Source organism: Exophiala bonariae (assembly GCF_035927105.1).
Source record: "Exophiala bonariae strain CCFEE 5792 chromosome Unknown scaffold_39, whole genome shotgun sequence".
NCBI lineage: Eukaryota > Fungi > Ascomycota > Eurotiomycetes > Chaetothyriales > Herpotrichiellaceae > Exophiala > Exophiala bonariae.
Window position 1 is genome coordinate 25,222 of NW_027042514.1, and position 24,812 is coordinate 50,033.

The 24,812-nt window shown below is 50.0% G+C and overlaps 5 protein-coding genes across 5 annotated transcripts; 3 read left to right on the forward strand and 2 right to left on the reverse strand.

Annotated features, from left to right (window-relative positions):
• Positions 1-183: 183 nt before the first annotated feature.
• TMA22 (Translation machinery-associated protein 22) lies at positions 184-950 on the reverse strand (the record flags this gene model as incomplete). Its single annotated transcript, XM_064853000.1, has 4 exons — positions 184-596; positions 653-740; positions 810-829; positions 887-950. 4 exons carry the CDS (start codon positions 948-950, stop codon positions 184-186), a joined length of 585 nt encoding a protein of 194 aa, XP_064700763.1.
• A 6,710-nt stretch (positions 951-7,660) lies between these two features.
• On the forward strand, positions 7,661-9,349 carry LTR84_009461 (uncharacterized protein; the record flags this gene model as incomplete). Its single annotated transcript, XM_064853001.1, has 1 exon — positions 7,661-9,349. One exon carries the CDS (start codon positions 7,661-7,663, stop codon positions 9,347-9,349), a length of 1,689 nt encoding a protein of 562 aa, XP_064700764.1.
• A 3,577-nt stretch (positions 9,350-12,926) lies between these two features.
• On the reverse strand, positions 12,927-13,659 carry LTR84_009462 (uncharacterized protein; the record flags this gene model as incomplete). The annotated part of the gene is made up of 2 exons (XM_064853002.1): positions 12,927-13,396; positions 13,449-13,659. The coding sequence occupies 2 exons, from the start codon at positions 13,657-13,659 to the stop codon at positions 12,927-12,929; spliced, it is 681 nt and encodes a 226-aa protein (XP_064700765.1).
• A 3,270-nt stretch (positions 13,660-16,929) lies between these two features.
• LTR84_009463 (uncharacterized protein) lies at positions 16,930-18,877 on the forward strand (the record flags this gene model as incomplete). Its single annotated transcript, XM_064853003.1, has 2 exons — positions 16,930-16,968; positions 17,444-18,877. 2 exons carry the CDS (start codon positions 16,930-16,932, stop codon positions 18,875-18,877), a joined length of 1,473 nt encoding a protein of 490 aa, XP_064700766.1.
• Positions 18,878-19,758: 881 nt separating this feature from the next.
• On the forward strand, positions 19,759-24,279 carry LTR84_009464 (uncharacterized protein; the record flags this gene model as incomplete). Its single annotated transcript, XM_064853004.1, has 1 exon — positions 19,759-24,279. The coding sequence occupies one exon, from the start codon at positions 19,759-19,761 to the stop codon at positions 24,277-24,279; it is 4,521 nt and encodes a 1,506-aa protein (XP_064700767.1).
• Between the last annotated feature and the right edge of the window lie 533 nt (positions 24,280-24,812).

Here is a 24,812-nt window from a genome sequence, read left to right on the forward strand (position 1 = left end):
AACAAACTCTGCACTCGGGAAGAAAGTGCAGGAAAAGTGAAGTGAACTCGGTCGAAGTGTGGTGAATTGACAACTGAACGCTGTCAAAGCCAAAGACCATATTATTCAGTTCTCAATGATGAATCTGCTCTCTTTCGAGGAGTGCAGTACTCAAGAATTCGCAAACTGCCAGTCTCATCAGACTCAGCTTTGTGCACTCTTCTTCTTGGTTTCATCCTTCATATCCAGATTGTCTTCTGGTATCTCGGGGTATTTCTCCTGGAGCCAGTCGTAAAGATCATCGCTAACATCGCCCTGGACTGTGATCTCCTCACCACCCGCTGCTGTCTTGGTGACACTACTTCCAGTCGCGAATTTCTTGCCCAACTCTTTGGCCACTTTCTTCAGTTCCAGACCGTGTTCCTCCAACCCAGAGACCACAGTGACATATTTCCGCTTGTTTCGTTCGACTCGCTTTATCAGCACTATCGCTTCTGCCTTTCTCTCGGCTTCACGTTGCTCAGCAGCCGCTGCCTTGGCTGTCTTTTTGGCTGCATCCTTATCGGCTCGCTTTTGCGCATCCACGGACAGTGCAGATAGATTGGCACTCAATACCTCTGTTCAGAGGATCAACACCACGCCTTCCGGCCGCTAGGGTCTAGGGTGTTCGTACCTGCTGAGTATAGTTTTTGATGTAAATCAGGATGTGCTTTCCCTAGCCATTCCTCACACTTCTTTGCCGTGCCACCGAATTCGCAGTACTGTTCTCATCGTGTCAGATTGATGCCTGACCAGTGCCACAGAGATAATCAGGTTCGGCTAGGCTATACCTCAGGTGGTAGGGAGCAGACTGGAACGTCGCAGCGTCAGCATTATTCTCTCACAGAGTACAGGACACAGTACAAACCTCCACAATAAACAACCTGTCTTGGGGCTGGCCCGGTGGGCTCGGTGGCTACTTCGGCCGACATGAAGCAATTAGGCTGAATCCCGCGTGGATGAGTAGACTCAAGTTATACCCGATGAGTAGGGTACGAGTAAGCCTTCAAGATAGTACGAGTATTCTTGCATGTGGCTTCACAAACCGTTTGACCACGCCACGTTGTAAGGACGCCCTCCGTAGGCATTGCGGGCAAGTGATGCACAAAACACGGCGCCAAGCCTGATAGAGGGGAGAAGGCCACGGTTAATCCTCGGCTGCATTTATGACTGTGCTTTCCTCCACTTCCTTTCCTCTCAGACTTCCTGGTCCACGCTGGTCGTAGCTCAGCCACCGCTGCCGGTGCTAGCATGAACCTCATCTCTCTTTCACGTGTAAATTTTACACAACTCAAACTGTCTTGACTTCTTGAGGTGGAGATATACAATACCTGATATGGCTCGGAGCACTACAGAATGCTCGTACTCGTTAGGCCGTCAGTTTACGCCTCCTGAAATCCCTCTCCGTTGGCCTCCGAATCCAACCAGTGGCGACCCTCAAACGGCCTGGCATTATCATTACTGCTGAAATTCACGGAGTCTCTCGTATCTGCAAGACAAGGGCCACCCTGGTGTGTGACTTTGAGATAGAGAAGCGCTCCGCGGTGCATGTTCTCCCCCGTGTTCCGGTGGATGGTCCATGTCGTACAGACTGTAAATCATACGCTCCACCGCTATGAACTATGATCAATCGCTTCTCAATCTCAGACAAACATCTATCGTGTTATCACATTTGTGTGAAATAGGACAGATTAGTGACCCACGAGGTATTCGAATGAGTCCTTATTGCTCCATCACCTCATCTGGTCTCCATCTGGTGCAGCTTCCTCCTACCAAACCCTGTCTGCAACTGCCTTATCGTACAGGACTCTCCTTCTGAATCTGTTTCGAAATGAGGGGTTCTGATCGTATCCCCGACCCAGCAGCACTGACACATCAGTTCGTCCAACCCCGGGACCATGGCATGTGAAAGCATTTCATTCGCGAGTATCCAGTGCTTGCCAACTCAAACTTTTGTGAGAAGAGGCCCTTACTGCTAACACCAGCCCCAGACCCCAGCCTGCAAGTGTTCTTCAGGGGTCAGCAACGCTGTATCAGTGGCATCAGCAACGGGGTTGGCGGCGTATCCCGGTGAAAAGTGCCTTTGTGGGATGGTCTAGCCAGCCCATGCAACTACTATTATTGCCTGAAACGGCGAAGTGAAATGTTCAGGCGAACCCTTGGCTTGGGCAGATTCTGCCTAGATACGCTCGCTACGAAGCAGTAGCCGAGGATGATTCTAACACCCATCAAGGTACGGAAGCCCTTGTCGTGTACGAGGCAGTACCTCGAGGTGGAAAGCCTCGACCAAAGCGTGTTGCAATCTGTTGTCGGCTCCTCCCCGGTGGTCATATATATACTTTCAATGTCCAGATTCGGAATATGGAGCCATTGGTAATTGACTTTGGGATTTCATCCTTCAATTTTATGTCAACAGAACAAGTGATTCAACATCAGGCTGGAGCCTCAAGAACACCTAAAAGACCTAGGCATCGGGAAGAACAAAGAAGCGTCGCCGAGCAGGCGCGATCTCCGTTGTTATCCGACTCCGAATCATCCTCACTCGCAAATCTGTTATCCGGGATATCACCGCTCCATCTGCATGTGTTGGCCGTTTCTCCTCAAGACATTGCCAAAGAAACGTGAAGTTGCCAATCCCTACGCGCCGGCCTAACTTCCCACAATTTGCAATCGACGGGATCATACGAGTGATCGCCAAGGCGACTCGCGAGGCAAGGCGATTGCGGCCCGCAGTTGTTCGCCATTGACCCGAGCCGTCGAAAAACAGCGGCCTGGCAACGCATGCCCAAAGCCAGGCTCTTACTTGATTGACCTCGTCCTTGAAAAGAGCGAGGAGCATGAGAGGAGATTACTACGGGGTCAGAGTAGTGTGGGTGACACAACTTTCCTCGGCCTGCCTTTGTCCGCCTCCCAGGACTATTTGTTCCAGCACAACCCTGCGACGTGTCGTGGCAATATGATGTACCAAAGCCAGAATGGGCACGATGAGGCTCTCCTAAGCCCCGCTGGAAACTGGTGATCTACGTACCAGGGCGTGGCAACTGTAAACATAGATTGTAGTTTGTAGATCACTCATCCACGTCCATTATTGCATGAGCAGGAGCAGGAGCATATTTTCACGGCATGGATATGGCCTACTGAGTCCGTTCGTCGGAAGATCGTTCCACTCACCTCGGATCCTGGTAGGCCAGGCCAGGGGTTGCGATGCATGATTCGAGCTCAGAAGCCGTTGAGAATGGATAATGAGGCAGGGAAGCTCCGAGAGTCCACCACTGTATCTGATATGGAGCATAATCACACTCCTACAATCACAAAGAGATCTCCATTTTTTTTAGCCCGTCAATCGAAACATGCAATTGAATGATGGCGAACTTGGACGTCTTTACTTGCTGGCATTTGCACGGCACGGCATGAAGGGGCGCAAGTCGCTGTCTGTTCTATGGATCCCATTCAGCATTCTTTCTTTTGTTTTTTCCGTTCGAAATATCGCTTTTGATCTACGCCGCCCAGGCAGCGGATGGACGAACACCGACACGTCAAAAATCAAGGTACTCGGAAGTAGGTAGGTAGGTAGGGGCCTTTGACACCAGCTCCAGCTACTCGTCGGCATGTCCCTGCTAGTTAGTTGCAAGGGAAATCCAGATCCATTGATACGTGTCCGCTTCCCGGAGCTGGGCGCGGCTTGACGGGAGTGTCCTGTTTGTTAGTGTTGTTTGGTCGCTCGCTCGTTGACTTACAGTGCACTATGGCAAAGCCTGGTGGTTTGACTAGAGGCAGGAGTCTGTGGTCTACTGAGGCGTACTTATGTAGCTTAATACTCTAGTTTGGGTAGTTTCAAGTGCTCGGAGGGCCTGGATCCATGTCTAATTCGAGATATTATATGGAGTGAGTTGTTAGCCCTGCTTGGGGCGCGCTGGGGATATCTATCTATCTATCTACGGAGTATTTAGTTAGTCAGTCTGGGTCCACCCTTGGAATCGACGTTGGTTCGGAATTCATCTCCGGGCGCGAATAACGCAATCCCGTAGGACTGTAATACACAGAGAGATATACTCGTACGCCTTATCAGCTGATGAGGACTACAACCTTGTTTCCCTTTGTCACTGCTGGCCGGATAACGCCATGGATTGCAGTGGGCCATGCACTTGCTTAGGACGAGTATTTGTGGATTGGAACGGCACGACAAGGGCTTGATGTGTGCAGAGACGGGTTACTACAAGTTACTGGGTGTTTTGCACAAGGCCTGGCCCGCTGTTGGGCGGGTAGAGATAGACTGTACTCACTGCGAGTCTGTGTCCAGCGCTCGAATGGATAGATAAAGTACGTATGCAAATGATGGCCAAGAAGGGTCCTCCACGAGGGACATCCACGGGGAACATCTGGACTTTGGAGACTCGGAGGGTTGAGGAGGAGCAGGGACAGGGCTCTCTTGCCTTTCGAAACTCCCAGACCAAGACGTTCATGTGGAAATTCCCGTTGTCAAATTTGCCTGTGCTGGTGACGGAACCAAGTGATCGGTTGGCTGGTTGGCTATCTCACCCATGTTGTTCGTATGCACGAATGATTGGTAAGATCAAGAAGGAGCTTTTGTTCTCGTCTGTAGAGTCTTCGTTTGACCCATTCTACCTTCAAATTCTTGCAGAATGAGTACGAACTGGCCAGAGCGGTGGTCATCCCAGTCATCGGAGTGAGTCAGATTGCGATTGCTGCGGTGGTAGCATTAGACCATGTCCAGGACTGACCTGGAGATTCTCGGACGATAACCAATGGACAGGCCCTCGGACCATGTTCTCAAACCAGGCTTCGGATTGGCCAGCAAGGCTGTTTCGATTAAGAAGACAAGGTTTCAACTGTGGCATTGGATATTCCTCCTCTGAGCATGTGTCAATTGGAAAAGCACGGGAGTTCGGCGTTCAACACCATTGATTTTCTGACAGTCCATGCAGGCACAGCGTGCCTCAGCTGATTGGCACCTAAACAAAGAAGGCATGAACTGCTTTACAAGAACGATGGAATTTTTCGGGTGGCGGGAAAAAACAGATCTGTGGCTCAGGGTTGCCATGCAGAGTGGGATGAGAACGGGTGGATCAGGGATGGAAATTTCAGCATGGCCAGTCCACTGGGGTTGTATCAGACCGAGTGCAATGCCTGAGCATGATATGCAGAATTCGAATTCAGCATTTATGGTTTGATGGAGCCTAGGGGAAAAGTTATTCTCAGATAGTGGCTGGAGCTGAGCGTCAATGGAGTATGTTGGTGGAAGACGTGTCGTTGGTCTTCCTCTGAGCAGTGGAACCCGCAGTGATGCCAGAGATAGGACTGCGAACTAGTTATCGAGTACTCGTATGTTGAAGCTTAGAAGAACCCACCGGGATGACTCGTAAGCAAGCACAGACAAGTCATGCCAAATCGCTATCAATATCGGAATGAGCATGATGTCGAATTACTCCGGAGACAGAGGCGAAACAGAATGAGGACCACGGTCTGAACCTTGCCCGTATCTTGATAAATTAGGCTGCTCTTACCACTTACCCCTCCACGGACGGTGACCTGGGAGCGATAAGCAATGAGTGGGCGGGCGTGGGGTGAAGGACACGAAGGCACTTGCAGTCTGTGTGTGACAGAGAGCATGGGCGTGCTGCATTGGGGCTCCACGTAGATTGCATGGCGAGTGAGAATATCAGGAGCAGCCATGTTACTTGCATGGAGTGTGGGCAAGAGGAGTGGTTTGGCTTGCATAGCCAATGCATGGCTGAGGCAAGAAAAGTTGGACATGGAGAATTAAATCGTGGCTTTCCAACTGTTTGATCAAAGTGTGGCTGTCTCTCACGGGTGGTTGATTCCAGGGTCTTGCAAGGAGCCACTTCGGTGGTTCTTTCTTTTCGACGTTGACCATGAGGATGAATGAAAGCAATTCAATCGGGCAACCACTGATATTATTTGCTCACAATAGCATGAGGGTGATGAGACGAATCGTAAGCGAAACCTGATGGTAAGCAGATCCTTGCGTCTAAAGTAGGGGGGCCCGAGTGTTCAGGGCACAGCCTACAGGGGAGTCTCCGGCATTAGGGCAGTCTGAAGGAGCCACAGACGCCCGGAAATGCCTCCCCGCAATCGACAACTTCGCCAAAGTCGCCATAGCACGCCATAGATCTTGGGATTTATCGGACACTCATGCACGCTTTGACTGCAACAGCCAAACAGACAAAGGCTGGGTATAGCACCTTCTATGACACGGTCTGCGCGGTACCCAGCACAACAACCCGCGTCAGACTGAGACATTCTTGAGGGGTTTTGTTATGGTGCAGTCTACGGGTGTCTGAGGCAATTCTCGCCTTTTGTCTTTTTGCGCTTGAAGCTTGACTTCGGACAGTTGCTCGCTGATATTGTGCAGAGACTCTCCAGTTTAATTTGTGGTTTCCCGCTGGCACTGGCACTGGCACTCGTAGGCACCTCTTCTTGTTCCACAGGCTGACGTTGGTGGTAGTCATCATCTGGCTTCAACTGGAATCCATTGCTGAAACTCGTCCCACGTTGGCCAATTTTAGTTTGTCGTTGGTGTTTCCGCCACAACGCTGGACGTTTCTATCTGTATCCTTCTGGAGTAGTGTAATGTTTGGACTGCAACTAACAAGGGAATCTATTTACCCGCATCCGTCGCATCATGTCCAGGGCGGGCGGCACGACGGGAGAAGAGGAGTTGTCTGTGCGTGCTGAAGCTTCCCTGCTTTTTTCTTGCATATCGCTCACCCGCCTGTACGCATAGGCACAAGCGTTTCTCTTTCATCATGGCTTGGATTGCCATCTGCGCGGACGTTCGGCAACCCGAAGCGGCTCCATGGGGGTGCCCGTGGCTCAGTGTAGGGACCCTTGTCCCTGTCCTTCTTCCCCCTCGTCCCCCTCTTAGCCTCTGTCATCCAGGTGCCTTTTGCCCTCTGACTTTTTTTCTCTTTCGTTAGTGTTTGTTAGTCTGTGCTCATTCCCTCGTGAGAGCGCGTGTTGTCGTCCTCCCTTCTCCGCCCATGGGCTGGGCAACCTTCCTCCCCCACTGGCACCGTCTTTTTTACTGCGATTCAGAGTCCACACGGGTCACCGCCTCCACTCGCCCACAATCCACAATTCACAATCCCTCCTGCTCAATGCTCATACACAACTGGCCACCCGCCTTCATTCTGTCCATGTTTGATTCTTGAGCAAATACACCAGATGTGCTCGGCCCACGACAAGACGACCCACGCTGCTCGATCCTCGATCCCTTCTTAGCCTTCCAACTTATCCATCCTGCAGATCATCCTCCATCGCTAGTAACATCCAACGCCATATCATATTCAAACACCTCAACTGCACCATTGCTAGCCGACCTCTAGACTCGCTTTTGACTGCCTACTACTCGTACATATCTCCTCCTCACCATTCAACCGGAGCCAAGTTGCTTTGGCATTCTCGACTAGCAGACAACAACATAGCCCATCAGCAACCACTTCGACTTGGACCAGAGCAATTGCAAACTACGACATCTAACAACATTCTGACAGTTGGATTGCATCTTGAAACAACTACTGCAACGCCACTTCCCTCCATTGTATACCACCTTCAGGTTCAGTCCTCCAAGTCATATTGCTCATGATTTCTGGTTTATGACATGACGACCATTCTTCAGGCTCCTCTTGCTGGGCCCTCTCATTATTCATCCAGTCCTATACATTCGTCTTCATATCCTAATCTTCCTACTCTCAACAACCCCCTCCCTTATGGACAGGCTCATACTCAGAATCAAGCATATTCACCACACGACTATGCTCCCATATACTCCGACTCGGCCCCTTCGACCGCTCCATCATCACCTCAGCTGACATATTCCAACTATTCCAGACGGGATTCCTATGCATCGACACCTGCCAGTAGCTTATCACTCGATCCGAGAGATCTGATGGAGGACGATGATATGGCATTCCCAGCGTTCGAGTCATCTGGAGATACCTCCAAACCTTCGGAGCCTACTCAGCAATTGCCGTTTCAAGACGACGATGCTACCTTGGTATCGAGTCCTTCAAATGAAAACGCCCCAGTTTCTTCTCGGTCGACACAGGACGACCACGCTATTGAAGTGGAGCCTACGAGACATGTAGACTATCTTTCCCACGAGTGGAAAGAAGAAGATATTTGGCGGTCTTGGAGTTATGTTGTTCATCGAAGGGGCAATCTGGCCAACGGAACACGTTTGGAGAATGCGTCATGGAGATCTTGGGTGAAAGCCAAGAATCAGCTCAAGACTGTGTCCCCCGAAGCCTTGAATTGGTTGAAGGATTGTGATGTTACGTGGTTGTATGGTCCACTGCAAACCAACACCAGTACGACTCAGTCGACCGCCAACACATCTCCACCGCCCAGTCGCATTTCCCACTCATCGTCTTTTATTTCCAAAAAACCAATTCTGAAGAAAAAATCGGCATCGGCGGTCATCCTTGAAAGGTCGAGATCTCAACATTCTCTTCTACAGAGGGCTAGCGACATTATAAGAATTCAGCAATCTAGCCCCGCTCATGGTCGACCTATACTAAGACGCGGACATTCGGATTTTACCCTTCCTCGTTATGCTGATAGCTCCGTCGCCAACACCCCTGCCGAGCAGGATGGGACCACGCCTGGGGTATACTCATCCTATAATTTTCCAGATGTGCCAACGCCATCAGAGTGTAAACACGTTCTCTTTAATGAAGAGGTCCGACAGGTGCAGGCCATTGACTCTGAAGATGACGACAAAATCGAAGAAGACGAGACAACCATATTTGATGAAGACGAGGACGATGATGGTGGACTAATGATGGCCCCAGCCACTAGGCCTGGCCGAGGCAGTGGACGAGCAACTCCACGTGGTAGCTTCAGCATGGAGTCCAAAACGATCGTACCATTGCCCTCTACCACACTCAAGTATCGGACTGACACGCCCGAACCTCGGGAACTCTCCAATGGTCAAGTTGGGCTTTGGCCTCTTGGGCGCAAATTATCGCCTTCACCTTCACAGGAAACATTGAGGCCTACAAGGCCAAATCAGAATTTCCTGATAGATGATGATCCGGAAGTCTCGGACGAACCATGGCAACCTCAGTCCAGTTATGGAGGGCAATCTCCGTATGACGACGAGGATGATGAATCCGACCGAAGTCGACACATGAGACGAACAGAATCTGGCATGTTCATGCCTTACGAAGAGAATGATGAGGAAGAAGCAATCATGAATAGTACCCTTTTCGGCCAGGCTATGTATGCTGTCAATACGTTTAAAGATATTGCTCATGTCGTCTGGAATGTGGGCTGGAACCGCAAATGACGCCATTAGCCGAACGTACTTGCATCCCAGCGAGTCTGTTCAGTCTTACGAATCATATATTGAACTTATAAAGCATAGCAATGGCGTTCAGGGATCAAGCAGCGATGACTGCTTTTAAAGGTTGGCCATGGGGGAAGGCTATTTGACCAGGTGGCATTACAGGACAACAAATTACATGAGAAGGACTTGACAGTGTTGCCTCCAAAATACCCCTTGATGTTTCTCTTGGGTAGTAAAGGTCACAGTTATCGAAAGTGGACAAACTTGTATATACGATGAATTGGAGTTCAATTGTCTGGATCACGATTGACGTGGGATGATATGGGATCGCGGGCTACTATAGATGGTGGTGATCATCTCACCAAACGAAATCAAATGGATATTGCAGGTGGGATCCCAAAACGCTTCAGGAGAACAATTTTTGGGTCAATGGTTGTGAGTCGGTCAGGAGGCAATCCAGAAAATGTGAGATGGGAAAATTCGGGAACTTCCAACCCTGACATGAGGCGAACTTGTGGTCTGTACGGATCAACCCGTCTTTCTCCGCAAAATGCTCCAACTTCCTCTTGCGGTGGATGGACATTACCTTCCTTAACCCCCGGTGGAATGATGATGTCGAACCTCGGTAAGAAGTTAGACACTCCTACCCTCGAGAAGCAATCGCCTTGCAGAGGGTGCAATTCAAAATCGCCTTTGGACCTATCTGGTATCATCCTGTACGCCGTAGTTAGTGCAACTTCCAAAGTGCTAGCTTGCCCTCATCCCCACAGACTAAAGTCGCACGAGTTTAACTCAGAGTCATCGACAAATCGAATGTGCGGAGTGTAAAATCACGAAACAGGGGACATGACTTCATGTCGATCGAATGATGCGTTTTCCTTGTCAGAGATGTCCCCAATGACGGAGTAGTTAGCTAGTCCACGCCTCGAGAAAACCCTCCCCTTGAGTCGTGGTGGTGTGATGACCGTTCGATCGCGACGATTTTGCGGGGTTATTATGTGCGGTCATCGGTAGATACGAGTAGCTGGCCCAGGTACCTGATCATCAAGACCCCATTATTAGTATTTTTATTATTTCGAAGGGCCCGCTTGGAGGTGGTCTTGGGACCTTGAAAGTTGAAAATGTCCAATGCGAAAAAAGATCGTACGTAAGTAATTACGACAAAACCCGCGAATGGCAATTGCCATTCCTTGTTTGAATAATGAAAACGACGACTTTCATGTACCCAGCCAGACCGCCAGTTGCGCCATTGTGACTGCTCTTGCTGAGACGAAGTTGGTTCGACTCCTCAACTATATGCCACTAAGATGTTTGCGACTTTGACTTCCGGGGAAGCGTGGTGAACCATTCTCTGCTCAGGCCTGTCGTGAAGTCAAGCTCGCATTGCATTTGATACGAGCCCTGACTGCTATGTACGAGTACTCGGTAGCTACTGGTTGACGTGCGGACCAGTCGTGGCCTGGTCTGGACTGACTACATGGGCATCTACACTAGACTCACGAGCCTGAATAGGACTACAATCAGTGGTGGAGACCTAGTAGTACATGCCTGCCTCTGTTTGGCTTCTTTCCGAGTCAGATACATGCCTCCCAGCGCACCCGTCTAAATGATAACCTCCAACAAGCATCCCATGGTAGGGGGCGTTACTGGGAAAGCATATTGTGCTTCACATCAATAGGAGACATGGGAGCTTGATTCGTTGGTTGGTTGGTTTGCTAGCAGCTACATAACGTACAGTTGGAGGCGAGCTATTTGCCATTATTATTGGCATATCTCCTCGTCTTTCGATCAACTGTAGAGCCAGTTTGCACATCGAGTTTTCCTACAGTACCTCGTAGAGGAACACAGCCGGTTGGCATCGGGAGGGGAGCACTGCGAGAATAATGGGCTTGAACACCACGCCAACTCCACGTCTCGTCTTGTCTCGTCTTGTCTTGGTGGTGAAAAACTTCGATGGACAGCGATAACGGGTCTTTGTACCATCCTGTCGCTCCCCCGGACGGGCGCACTTACGTGCTATAGGTCGACGTCGCTTTCTTCGCCACAGTTGTGGAGAAGGGTTGTTGGATGGAGAGATTATGGATACCATGTAAGGGCGGTCCTTGTCGATAATGCAGCGCAGCGCCTCGGCCACAGGCTCATGCTCGTGCGGGCGCTCGTGCTCATACTCGTGCTCGTGCTCGTGCTCGTTCGTGATGAGACGGCAAGTGCCTACCTACGGGTCTCCGTCCTCGCCATCCTCGCCAGTCGCCGAACGGATACGGGTAGGGACGGGGTCAGGAGCGACGGGACGGATAGTGGCCTTGGAATGGGAGCTTGGCGCGCTTTGGAGGTTTTTCTATTCCCGTTGAGTTTGCGCGCTATATTATCACATGTCATGTCATTTCTCAATGCCGACTCTTGAGACGAAACGCCCGGCCGCGATGGCATATCGACCGGTCGTGGCGAGCAGGGATGAACACGAACATGAACATGAATTCGAACATGAAGTGTCGGACACTCTGAGTCAAGCAGATCATCTGGGTGGTGTCGTTCGGAACCGGACGCCACAAGGCCTTGCAGTGAACTGAATAAATATCACGCTCGGCTTTTGTTCGGAAGACTCGGAGGTCTCATCTATTTCGCTCCCGTCGAGTATCTCATCCGACACGTGAACTACATAGCTGCGAGTCAATAGCCGACGTGTCTACATGGAGATGCTGCCGATGTCTTACTGGGCCCGGGTTTTGACTTGGTTTCTGTTATCGCTGAGTGATCGCTGGATAGATAGGTATGTAGGTTGGCCGGCGGCAGCACTTCAAAGGCCAAAGACATATTGCGTTCGTTGTATACATCCGATGCTGGCTCGAGGCTTCGGTCGGTCGGCTGCGATAATGATGGACGTGCACGTTCTGAAAGTTAATGCCATCTCGTGGTTATTTCTAATCCACAGTGACGACGAGGAGCCAAAGATTTGTTGCCGAATAATAGCTACCGATGTGCCTCTCGCTGATCTACTCCACATTCCAGACAAGTGATCCTCACTGCGCAATGGAATGCATCGTCCCAAACATTTGCTATGTCAACTTTTGATTCTTCTTGGTAGAGGTTCAATAAGACTAAATTAGATGATAAGGGCAAGAACAAGATGGCCGATTTTCGCTTTCCCATCGCCGACGCTCCGATGCTCGGCTCCTTTAACGAGTTCCTCCTCCATGCATTGTGGTGTTCGATCCCGAAGGCGCAAACTTGGACCTCCCAAATGATTATACAGACCATTTGACTCTTGCTTGATCAGCCAATTCTCCCATTCGAGAACAAGAACATTTTGGTTCAAAAGACAAAACACCACTAGTTTATGCAGAGAAGTGAAGGCAGGATGGTGACAGAAAAAAGTAGACACATTTCCCAGAAGCACAATAAAACATGTTATCTATATATATACACCCACATCTGCCGGAAAGGAGCAGGACAAGTGAAATATATGTATTAAGACAAAAGTCCCAGTCAACCGATATACACTGGCCATCAGCTTTTGATCGTGGGTCTCATTCATGGCGAAAGCTTGGAAGATGAATATACACCAGGATCAATTTGTTTACAAGACAGCAACAACAACACCGACAGCCACGGCGAAGACACCGCCCTGGACCTTCATGGCCACAGCGGCGTTACCGGTAGGTGCGGAGGTGGTTTGAGAAGCAGCGGAGGCAGTCGTCGAAGAGCTTGCACGGGTGCTGGTGGATGAGCCAGATGTGGTGGCAGATCGGGTGCTGCCAGATGAGGTGGAATCGGTGGTGGTAGCGGCTGAGGAGTCGGTTGACTCGGTGGCAGTGCCGGTGGAGCTTGCAGTGTTGGAACCTGTGCTGGCGGTGCTTCCAGTCACGGATGCGGTCGAGGCGGAACCGGTAGCAGTGCCAGTTGCACCTGTGATGCCAAAGTTGGGAGAGAAGTTGATGTTCGAGGTGTTTGTGTCATCGATGATCTCGATGGTATACTGGAACGAGTTCACATCGGCGGCATCGGGAATCTGGAGGGTGGCACTTCCAATGGAAGCTGGGATACCGGCTGCAGGTTTGTCAGAAATGAGGTGGGAGAACAGCCCAGAGGGAATACTCACAGGCTAAAACAACACCGCTGTCAGGGGTGATGGGTTGTTGGACCAGCTTGATGGTGATTGTGCCGGATGAAGGGTTGGTCCAGTCAATGGTGAGAGGTTGACCAGCGGCCACCTCTAGAGTGCTGGAGCCTTCAGGAATGCTGATGGCATTGTTCTGAGCAGCGACAACAGTGGCAAGAAGTGCCGTGGCGATGGTGGCGAAGAAACGCATGATGTGGAAAAAAAGGGTGTTGGGTGAAGAAAAAGTGGTGCTGAGCGAGCGAATATGAAGTATAGAGGATGAAACGGGGCAAAGGAGACCGTTCAAACGATTAAATGTGTGTATAGATAAAGGATTGTGTGAATGAAAGATTCGGTGTAGGAGTGAGTGGCAGCAGGGTTGAAATTAAATCATCAGTCAAGAGTCGGGACTCAGGAGGAAGGAAGACGAGCTGAAGAATTGAGAGAAGCCCAGCGCCAGCATCCAGGAGTCGCGTTTCGTGAAGACTGTTGCGTGTCGCTGTTGCCGTTGGGTGCGCGGTGGTCGCGCGAGACAACCATGCTTAGCCTTGCCATTAGCTCGAGCGGCTTTCACGAAATAGGGGTTAGCCTCTGCCATGCAATATTCGGCAGCCGTGGATCTGGTGTGGTGGCAGTGGTGAGGGCCCGTCTGGGCATTCTCTTTTGGTGCATAGTGTTCATCTAGGCGTCACTTTTAATCTTTGGGCGACCCCGACCAGCCAGTCATCATGCTCCGGGCGGAGAGTTCTGGCCCCCGCATCCGAGACACTGTGCCTATTCAGCCTGGAAAACATGGTCTTGGGGTGCACAAGCTCGAGATTGAGGTTGCAAATCTCAAGACTCGAGAGATTTCGACCAAATCACGAATAGTGGCAAGAGGGCTGAGGTGATTTTCATGATGTAGTCACTCCGGACGTATTCGTACTTACACTCACACTCACCGAATATCACACTTCAGTGAGCCGCTTCAAAAGTCTTCATCTGCTCGACCTCCCGAGACGCGACAACTCCAAGTCCCAAACTTGAAAAATGTCACCATATGTAGCCGAGAGCAAAAGATAGACCTTCTTGCTTCAGCTCGAGGGGAGGCTGTGCTCTTACGGTTGCAGATTTGTGAGGTCAACGCCGGAAGACAAATCGACCAGTCCGTGATTGTATCTTTTAAGCGGGCCGTTCCCCATGAAACTCACCGTCACTGTGACTTGCCAATATCTACAGATATGGAGTAGCCTACTGAGTCATCAAGTTAGATGTGGTCATAAATTCCCCGAAGGCACAGTCGACGCTCTGGGACCGATATAACTTACGGTGTGGTCTCGCTACCATCACTGACCCCATGCAACGGGCATCGCTTATATACATGAGCTTGAGCTGAGGCCATTTCTGTTCACCGTGGTTCTGCAATGTAACGCAGAGGCGCACCGAGGGCACGTGGACGATGGTGTTGCTTTAGCCATCGATCAAGGGTGTTTCATAGGCATCGCTAGCGATGGTGCTGTAAGGTTGTGCATTTTGGGCTGAAGCCTATCTCATACTACCGAGGACATACCCACGGTTTCACGCTGGCCGAGAAAGTGTTTGAGAAAGTGTTTGTAGGTGAGGGAGAAAGGCCACGTTTTGACTGTCTGCTACTCGTAGGAGCTTGAGCGAGACTTGCTTAGCGAGCATGATCTGGTCGTAGTTCTTTGGGTTGAATGGGTTTGGATAAGTTTCACTATAGTGTAGATGCTGTGCTCATGATATTCGAGACGCCGTGAACCATCACATCCGTCACAGGACTAGCTGTGCTTGGTACGTATTGTACAGATCAATGGCTGCAACGTCTCGTTCAGTCTGAGACAGAACTATCGACACTTTTCTGCAGGAGACAGCCTTCGCGAGGGGTTTTGAGTGAAGTTGATGTTGACATGACCAGAGACAGTTAATCGCTTGCCAAACGTAGTAGTCTGAATTGCACACATCCTCCATCTAACCTACATGTGTTACGGTGCTCTTTGCACCGATTTAAAAGGCACTGGATCAGGGCGTTGTCAACCCTCAAGAGGAAACTATAAACTACTTAGATACTTAGCAGCCACGGCGATTGCTCAATAATACCCGATTTCTGGATTGCGAATCAAGGATTCCCCCTTCTGGAGAACTAATGCAGCCACAATCCGCACATTTTATAGGAAAGCATGGCCTATCCCGGTCTGACCATGCAATGATTGACACAGAAGTCCCTATGAGTCGTCGGTCCACTTCGACACATGAGAAGGCAGTAAATTCTGTCGATCTGACTTAACCAAAGAATGCCAGTTGTGCAGGTGCGAATTCTGTCAGTCTGTCATTGCCCGTCCGTGATCATTTCAAGGAAAAATGACAGGTAGGTTTGACTAATGGTTTTACCAGCAGAAGCGAGGATGAATTGGCGAGCTTTTTGATAAAGACGTCGGCCATTTCACCATCAAGACCAGAGAGGTAGTAGCTCAGACTGAGTCAGTAGGAGTGAGGTGGTACAGAAACTGCTACAGACGGCGAACCCGGAGCTATTCGGTTGCTATCCGCGGCCAGTTCGTCTGGTTCCTGGCCCAAGGGCATCTAGGGAAGAAGCATGAACGATTCAAAGTTCAAAGAATGCCACGAGGATATCCACAAACGCCCATTTTCGGGTCTTTGGCGAAAGATTTCACCTGGGGGCGTTTCAAAGGCCGCCGTGGCTTGGGAATTGTACGTCAAATAACCTCCAGAGGCTGCTTTGGTGGCTGCTCACAGACCATTCCGGCCACGGCACAGCAAACGACTCTACACAGAAGCCCTTCACTCTGGTCATCGACCCCATGTAGTTTTAATCTCAGCGTACATCGCGGGTCCAACAGACTCATTTCTGAGGTGACAGCCTTCACCGTCTGGGGCAGAAAAGACCTCCGTACGGAGCACCCTCGTCCCTTGCATCTGTGTCGTGCTACTAAGCAAGGGATATTCTAGAGATTTAATAATAATAATGTTCTTGTCGCGTCCTGTTCTCATCGTCAATCTTTCTTTATTACATGTGGTGTTTTTCCTGTCGCTCCCGTTTACTATTCACCTGAAGTACCTAGGTCAGGCATCCAATTCTTTTATTGACACGGCCCTCCAAAATTGGAAACTGGTTAACAGATCACCCACGGGCAACTCGACTGCCTAAATAAACCCGCAGCCACCGACACGACCACATAGTGAACCATTGATAAAGACAACGCATCCTGTAAGGCCAACACAGACCTACCGTACCGAATCCTGAAGCTCCGTGCGGGCATGCAGGACGAGTAAGTGGCCAAGAAAAGCGATAAACGAATTTCTTGACGAAGCCCCATCAACTAAGAGTAGTCCAGACACGACGACTGCGCTACGGGGACTATGCGATCGGAGACTTTGACGTGTTAGGCTTCTTAATTGGCGGCGGGAAGGAAATCGGTCAAGCATCAGGATGGGATATTCACGTCGACATTCCATTTCCAGTATGGACTATGAATCATTACCACCTGCACTGCGTCGTAAGGTGAGAAGAAGGTTTTCATTTTGCTTGTTATACCAACACAGAAATATGCCCGAGAAAAAGACCCTGGATTCACCCATCCGAGATGGGCTGACAAGCAACCATGGAGGGAGTCCCTGATGATCAACAAGTCGGACTGCACATCTTTTCCCATTTACGACATTTCGACTCCATTCAGCCAGCATTCGAGTCTTTTGTAGACGACGGCTTGGGGCGCCGTTGAGAGGATGGGCGTGCTTGGATCAATCGAGATTAGGCTTGCCGGTCATTTCCCTTGTGGGCGGCGCCCACACCTAATCGCGCCCCTGGATTCGGCACGGTCCTCCAGCTTAGGCCATCTCTGTCCACCTCTGTCCACCACTGTTGCTGCTTCCCTGGCCATTCACACTTGTCGGATTCCACTCTTGTTGTGACCGTTGACATCTGTCTCGATCGCTTATTCTGCAGGTCCCTCGAGCTAACATGTGTGTTGCACCAGTATTTTAGCAGCTTAGAACGTCTGAGATTGGCACAAGATGCCACTGGCACGACTAACCGCCGCTCACCTCCTCCTTCTCGTCTGTCCATCCTCCCACCAAACCATCTTCGAACCATCTCACAACCATCTTCTACCGAGACCTCTCTCCAGCACCATCCCCGCCCAGAAGCGAAACTGTTCTTGAACCGAACCCTCTTACGCAAGAGACGATATCGCTCAAACCTCCACATCAACTCGTCCGCTGCCGCCTGGTTCGCTTCCTTGTCCCCCGCGGCACAACGAAAGCTCTTTTCTCAAGAGGAGTGCGAGCTCTATGGGCAAAGAAATCACAGTGTTATCCTTGACGCTGCGGACGAGACTTTACGCCGACGCAGTTGGTATCCTACCCTCTTCTCGTCCGACCACCGTCGCATCTCTGACGATCCCACTATTGTGGACTCGGAGGCTTCCTTCGGTTACGACTGTGAAGAAAACGTCGATTCAGCTATAGACATGGGCGACTATTCACTCGATGGGTTTCGGTGGTTGGACGACGAAACACATATCGACCTGAGACTTGATGACTATCATGAGGCAATAGCACAGACAGCGCGACGAACTGCATCATTTTCCGACGTGCGAATTCCTGCAAAACGAAAAACATCTCTATCTAGCTTGTCGATTCGACGCGGACGCAGCTCTACATCATCTTCAAGACCGCCACCAACGGCTCCAGCACACGACCCTCCAGCTACACCGGCCTTACCCAGTAGCAAGGCCATCAGCCGGTCACCCTCCTTCTCGCTGAAACATATCAGATCTCAAGCATCTATATCATCGATAGATCCTCGTGCAACCCATTATCAGGATCCTGCGGCTCGTCTGAAGCTGCGACTCTATCTTGCTTCACCTCAAAAGTTTGATGAAGCGGTTGAGTTTGGGTTCCCTTCTGTTCAAGGAGATCACCAACGGGTGCTGGCAAGACCGATGACAAGCCCCCACCCTCACAAGGACACCAATCGAACATTCTTCCACGATGATACTCCCGAGCTCTCCGGAGACGAGGGAGACGACGAAGGAGATGAACCAGATACTCTATATGACCCAAGAACACCTGAAGACCCCGTGTTTCAAATGCATCGAACGGTCCAAAAGAACAGTATGGAAGGCAATGGCAGTTTGCGGCCCTTCTCCCTACGTCGAAAAACAGAGTCGTACGCACGAGGAAGTGCGATAGACAGGGAAATGACTCTCCACATGACACTCACCAGACCGGATCTTCGAGCACCAGATGACATACCTCCAGTCCCACCTTTGGTCAACACCAAGATCAATCAGATCCCATTGGAGCGACCACAATTGAACTTGGATGGCAACCCACTTTCAATCTGGGACACACTGCCAACGGAAGAATCAAAGATGAAGAGATTCTTCCGCAAGTTCAAGCTGAAGTGAAGGAGCCAAAGAAAACAAATGCAGCAGGAGGAGGTAATTTTTAGTTTATTGAGCGATCAAAGCGACTGTGGGACATTACAATGACTGTATCAATAGAATCAAATGGCATCTGATAAGCTGAGCGAGTGTACTTTTTAGACGATGTCAATGATCGATCACAGAACCAATTAGCTGTACTCAGGCAGCCCAAGTATCAGGATATGCAGGGGACAACACTAGGATTGACATTCTCGACCGGTGGATTATATATATCTTGGTCGTGCTACCTAATAGACTGGTAATCAATTTGATTAATTCTCTAGCAATGATTGTCCTGAGTCGAATAACACCAAGTACTAACATGGCGTCTTGTGTTGTGAAAGAGACACGATTTGACTTCTCCCTGATGTCGAGAGTATCATACCGACTCGTATAGATATAGATAGGAGTTGAGATGAAGGATTGTGATTGGTGATGCCATTCAAGTTTGTTGGATGCCTTGAAATGATGACACGCGTTTGGAGAGTGGAAAGATCAGACGCGCCAGAAGCCTGAGACTTGGTACTGCATCAAGCCTGGAGTGGTCGCTCCCAGGCCCCTTTGAGCATCGATATTGGTACTAAACTCTGGAATCCGCGGGTGCCTCTTACGCTCAAACCTTCGTCCTCCTTGCCAACTCTTACCTAAGCATCCGTACACTGTTTCAGCTCCTCGATTATCGCAGCCGTGAACTGCTATCGACTAATTAGGCAAACTCGTTTTCCAGTCCGACTCCAAGGAACAATCTGTTCATTTGTTGTCTGTTCCATAATTCAATTCCTTGCTATTGTATTTCATTTCAAAAGCCTTTGGTTCTTGTCGAGCGAGTCTTGTCGCATTCACACTCGATGCACTAATCGATCATGATCATTCGGTCCTTCTGTCGTCGCGCTCTCGCCTCGTCACTCGCCTTACTCCTGTTCCTCAACCCGCAGCCTGCCTGCGCGAAGAAGGATGGCCCGACCATCTCCTCAACCAAGTTCGATGATCCGCTAGAGAGTCTTTTCTACTTTGATGATTCCAATGTCATCCTTGGCCATAATAAAGAGAAAAGTTCCATCTGGCGTAGTGCCGACGCTGGTGAGACCTGGGAAGAAGTCAACGATTCCGGTCAATCTGGCTCTGCTTGGGACCTCTGGCCCCATCCTTGGGACTCTCATCGCGCCTACGTCCTTGGCCTCGGCAAAGACCACTGGATCACCACCGATCGAGGCGAGACGTGGCGGAAATTCCAAACAAACGTGAATCTGGCCATCTTTCGCCAAAATCCCTTGAGTTTCCACGGTCGAGATCCCAAACGGGTCATCTGGAATGGAGAGGAATGCGCTGGTCGAGCCTGTACCGAAGTGGCCGTATATACCGATGATGATTTCAAGACGGTGGAACCCATAGGTAGCAAGACCAGAGGATGTCAATGGGCCGTCGGCACTCCAAGCTTTGCTGAAGACATTGCTGTCGAAGTCGATGACAGAGTCTTCTGCATTGTCGAAGGTTTATATTCTCCCTGGCCCAAGGACAACAGACTTCTCGTGTCTGATGACTTCTTCAAATCAAAAGGCTTCGAGCCACAGTTGGACGTTGGCCGTGCCGTCACCGGCATCATCAGCATGGCTGCGGTCAAAGGTTTTGTGGTTGCTGCTTCGAAGTCCGAGGGCACCGATGAGCTGGCCTTGTATGTCACAAAAGACGCTTCGCAGTGGCACCGAGCTCAATTCGGGCAACATCGTGTCGAAGAGGATGCATATACCATTTTGGAAAGCACAAACTACAGCATGCAGGTTGATGTACTCGGTTCCAGACCCTCTAATCCCATGGGCTTCCTCTTCACTTCAAATTCTAACGGAACTTATTTCACCCGAAATATTGACTACACAAACAGAAACATGTATGGTCGGGTCGATTTTGAGAAAGTCCAAACAATTCAGGGTATTGTGCTGGTGAATGTCGTGGACAACTTTAAGCAAGTTGGAGCTTCAATCATCGCCGAGAAGCAGGTCAGATCTCAAATCAGTTTTGATGATGGCAGAACTTTCCAGTCCCTCAAGGTGGGTAAGGAGGATCTCCATCTACATTCAGTCACCGATGCTCGACAAGGTGGAAGAATGTTTTCCAGTCCCGCCCCGGGTATTGTCATGGGGGTTGGAAACACTGGAAAATTTCTCAAGCCATATGATGATGGAGATCTCTACGTCTCAGATGATGCTGGTGTGACCTGGTACGAAGGACTAGATGGTGCTCACCTCTACGAGTTCGGCAACCAGGGCGCCGTAATCGTCGCTGTCTATGACGAAGACACCACCAGTCATTTGATGTATTCAATCGATCACGGCAAGAACTGGCAGAAGGCTGATTTGGGCACTAAGATACGTGCCAAATTCGTGACAACCGTCCCTGACTCTACAACACTCAAGTTTCTTTTGATGGGAACCCATGGATCAGGCTCCAAAACAGAGTACCATATTTTCAAGATTGATTTCGAAGGCCTACATGAGCGCGCTTGTACCGAGAAAGATTTCGAGCGATGGCCCGCCCGCGTTGATGAGAAAGGAAATCCTAGCTGCATCATGGGACACAAGCAGTTCTTCAACAGACGGAAAGCCAACGTGGAATGTTTCATTGATGAAGAGTTCAAGGACCCAGTACCCGAATTCGAGCCTTGCGTATGCACGATCGCCGATTTTGAATGCGACTACAATTTCGTCAGAGATCCCGATGATCGCACAAAATGCAATCCCGCCGAGACTATTTCCATTCCAGAAGGAGCATGCAAGAATGGAAAGGGAACTTTCCTAGGACCATCTGGCTGGCGGTTAATTCCTGGTGATGAGTGTACTCGGAAAGGTGGTGAAGAACTCGACAAGGAAATCGAGCGCCCATGCACAGATGCCGTCCATAAGCCTGTCTCCGGAGACATCACGGTCGAAAAGACAAATTTCAACGCTCAACGATTCTCGGAGTGGTACTATCTCGAACGAGGTGACACCTCAATTGGAGATGATGAAACTATTGTCATGCGTACAAGCGAACAGGACATTTATCTCTCCGACGATCATGGAAAGACTTGGGAGCCAATCCTCAAAGATGAACCCATCACCTCCATCGCTCCTAACCCTCATCAACATGATGTTGTTTTCTTTCTTACAGGCTCCAAAGTTGTTCATTATACCATTGATCGTGGAGCTCGCTTCCACCAATTTGAAGCACCTGAACGGCCCAGTAATCTGAGGCTAGCAACACTCAAGTTTCATCCGGATTACAAAGATTGGCTTCTGTGGTCTGGTGCGGTCGGAAAAGATGACCATACCAACATCTTTTACTCCAAGGACCGCGGTGATAATTGGCAAACACTAGTGAGATATGCTCGAAAGTGCGAGTTTATTACCAGAGAAGGTCGAACCAATGCAGACGAGCTCATCTACTGTGAGCAGTATGAAGACGAGAATCCGGACAAGAGCTTGAGGCTGTTGTCCAGTGAGAACTTTTTTGGCGACTCCAAGGTTCACTTCCCTGATATTCTAGACTTTGCCACGATGTCGGAATTTATCATTGTTGCTGCTAAAGCGGAAGATAAGCAAGGCCTAAAAGTCGATGCAAGTGTTGATGGCAGAACCTTTGCTTCTGCACAATTCCCCAAGAACTTCCAAGTCGCTCATCAACAAGCGTACACCGTTCTCGACAGTTCAACGCATGCGGTCTTTCTCCATGTCACCGTCAACGCGGCACCAGACCGCGAATATGGTACAATCATCAAATCAAACAGCAATGGCACGTCGTATGTCCTTACGATCAACGCAGTCAACCGAGATACCGAAGGATATGTCGACTTCGAAAAAATGCAAGGTCTCGAGGGTGTTGCCATGGTCAACGTTGTTTCCAACATTGGAGAAACACAGGATGGTGAGAAGAAGAAGTTGAAGTCAATGATCACTCACAATGATGGCGCCGAATGGTCTCTACTCCCGCCGCCTAAGAAGGATGCTTTGGGCAACAACTACAATTGTGTCAGTGATGCAAACAAGGCAACCGAGAAATGTTCGCTACATATCCACAGCTATACCGAACGTGCCGACAAGTCAGCTACGTTCTCCAGCCCAAGCGCCGTCGGTCTGATGATGGCTGTGGGTAACGTCGGTGATCACCTCCTACGCAAAGACGATGATGCAACAGACACCTTTATCACTCGTGACGCTGGAATAACTTGGAATTCGGTAAAGAAAGGTAGCTATATCTGGGAATATGGTGACCAGGGAAGTATCATTGTTATCCTCGAGGAGTCGAAACCCACCAAAGTCTTGTTCTATTCTTTGGATGAGGGAGCAACATGGAAGGAGTTTGAGTTTTCCTCTATCGAGATGCAGATTGATGCAATCACTACTCTGCCATCTGACAACTCTCGAAACTTCCTCCTCTGGGGACGTGAGCTCGGCAACGGTGCCAAAAAGGGCATTTTCACCGTCAATGTCGATTTCAGTGCTCTCAAGGAACGACAACGACAATGCAAGCTCGATGAAGTAAATCCTGTTAACGATGACTACCTTCTCTGGGAACCTAAGCACCCGATGCAAGACTCGAACTGTCTCTTTGGGCATGTTTCCGAATATCATCGCAAGAGAACGGACGCCGACTGCTACAACGGCAAGATCATCGATCATCTTCACAGCATCGCCCAGAACTGTACTTGCACTCGACAAGATTTCGAGTGTGATTACAACTATGAGGTTCAAGCAGACGGAAGTTGTCAGCTTGTTCCTGGCATGGAACCACCCGACCACGTACAAAACTGCTTGGACAATCCTAAACAAGTTGAATTCTACTATCCTACAGGATATAGACGCATACCGCTTACGACATGTTCTGGCGGACGGGAGTTGGATAAGCTCGAAAGCCAACCTTGTCCCGGCCACGAGGAGGAGTATCAAAAGAAACACGGCATCGGCGCTGTCGGCCTCTTCTTTGCTATTGTCATTCCCCTCGCTGCGGCGGCAGGTATTGGGTACTGGGTTTTCACCAAATGGCAGCAGGAAGGATTTGGCAACTTCGGTCAAATCCGACTCGGCGAGAGCATAAGTGGCTCCTCAAGCTCTGGAGATCCGCTCTGGATCACTATTCCCGTTGCCATCATCAGTGGTGTTGTCGCCGTGGCAAAAGCAACTCCTTTACTGGTCATGAGCCTCTTCCGGAGCGCAAGGGGCTACATGCCTGTGGGCTCTGGCAGCGGCGCTTCTGGTGGTAGATTTGGGGTTGGCAGAAGCGGAGGTGCCGGTGGTTATGGTGCGCCATATCGCTCCAGGGATGCCTTCGCAAGTCGGACGCAGGACTACTCTCAAGTGGTTGAGGATGATGAGTTGCTCGGTGATGGCTTGGATGAAGAAGAGGAGGTTTGAACAATAGATACGCTTTTTTTGTTCTCCTTGATGCCGTCTTCGAGGTAATGGGAATGGAACTTTGGCGGTATATATGTTACGATGGGAGACAAACGACGAGGAACTCATTACACCACTTCCCAACCTCAACCTGACGGGCTGGTATTTCAGGAGGTGGGGAAACATTGGAGATCTCCCCCTGGCCCAGCCTGTCGAGAATTCTGCTCTAAGAAAATGTTGCGATGCGAGGATGGAATGAATGGCCAGATGTCAGGGCAACCCATCTTCAGCTGATGCCGAAACCAGACTGCAACGACAAAATGGAATGTTTTCCATTGATTCGAGCCTATCCATCTGATCACCCTATCTCCTCTACGTGAGTCGAGATATGTACTTTTCTCCTTCTCGTTCTCTCTTTCTTATATGTGTATTTGTATTTAGCATGGAATAAAATACCTTGACTAGAAGTGTTTCGGGGGAGTGTATGTTGATATTCAATCCTCTCTTCTCAGTTGATAGCCGGCCTGGGCCATACATCGACATCATGTGCAGCG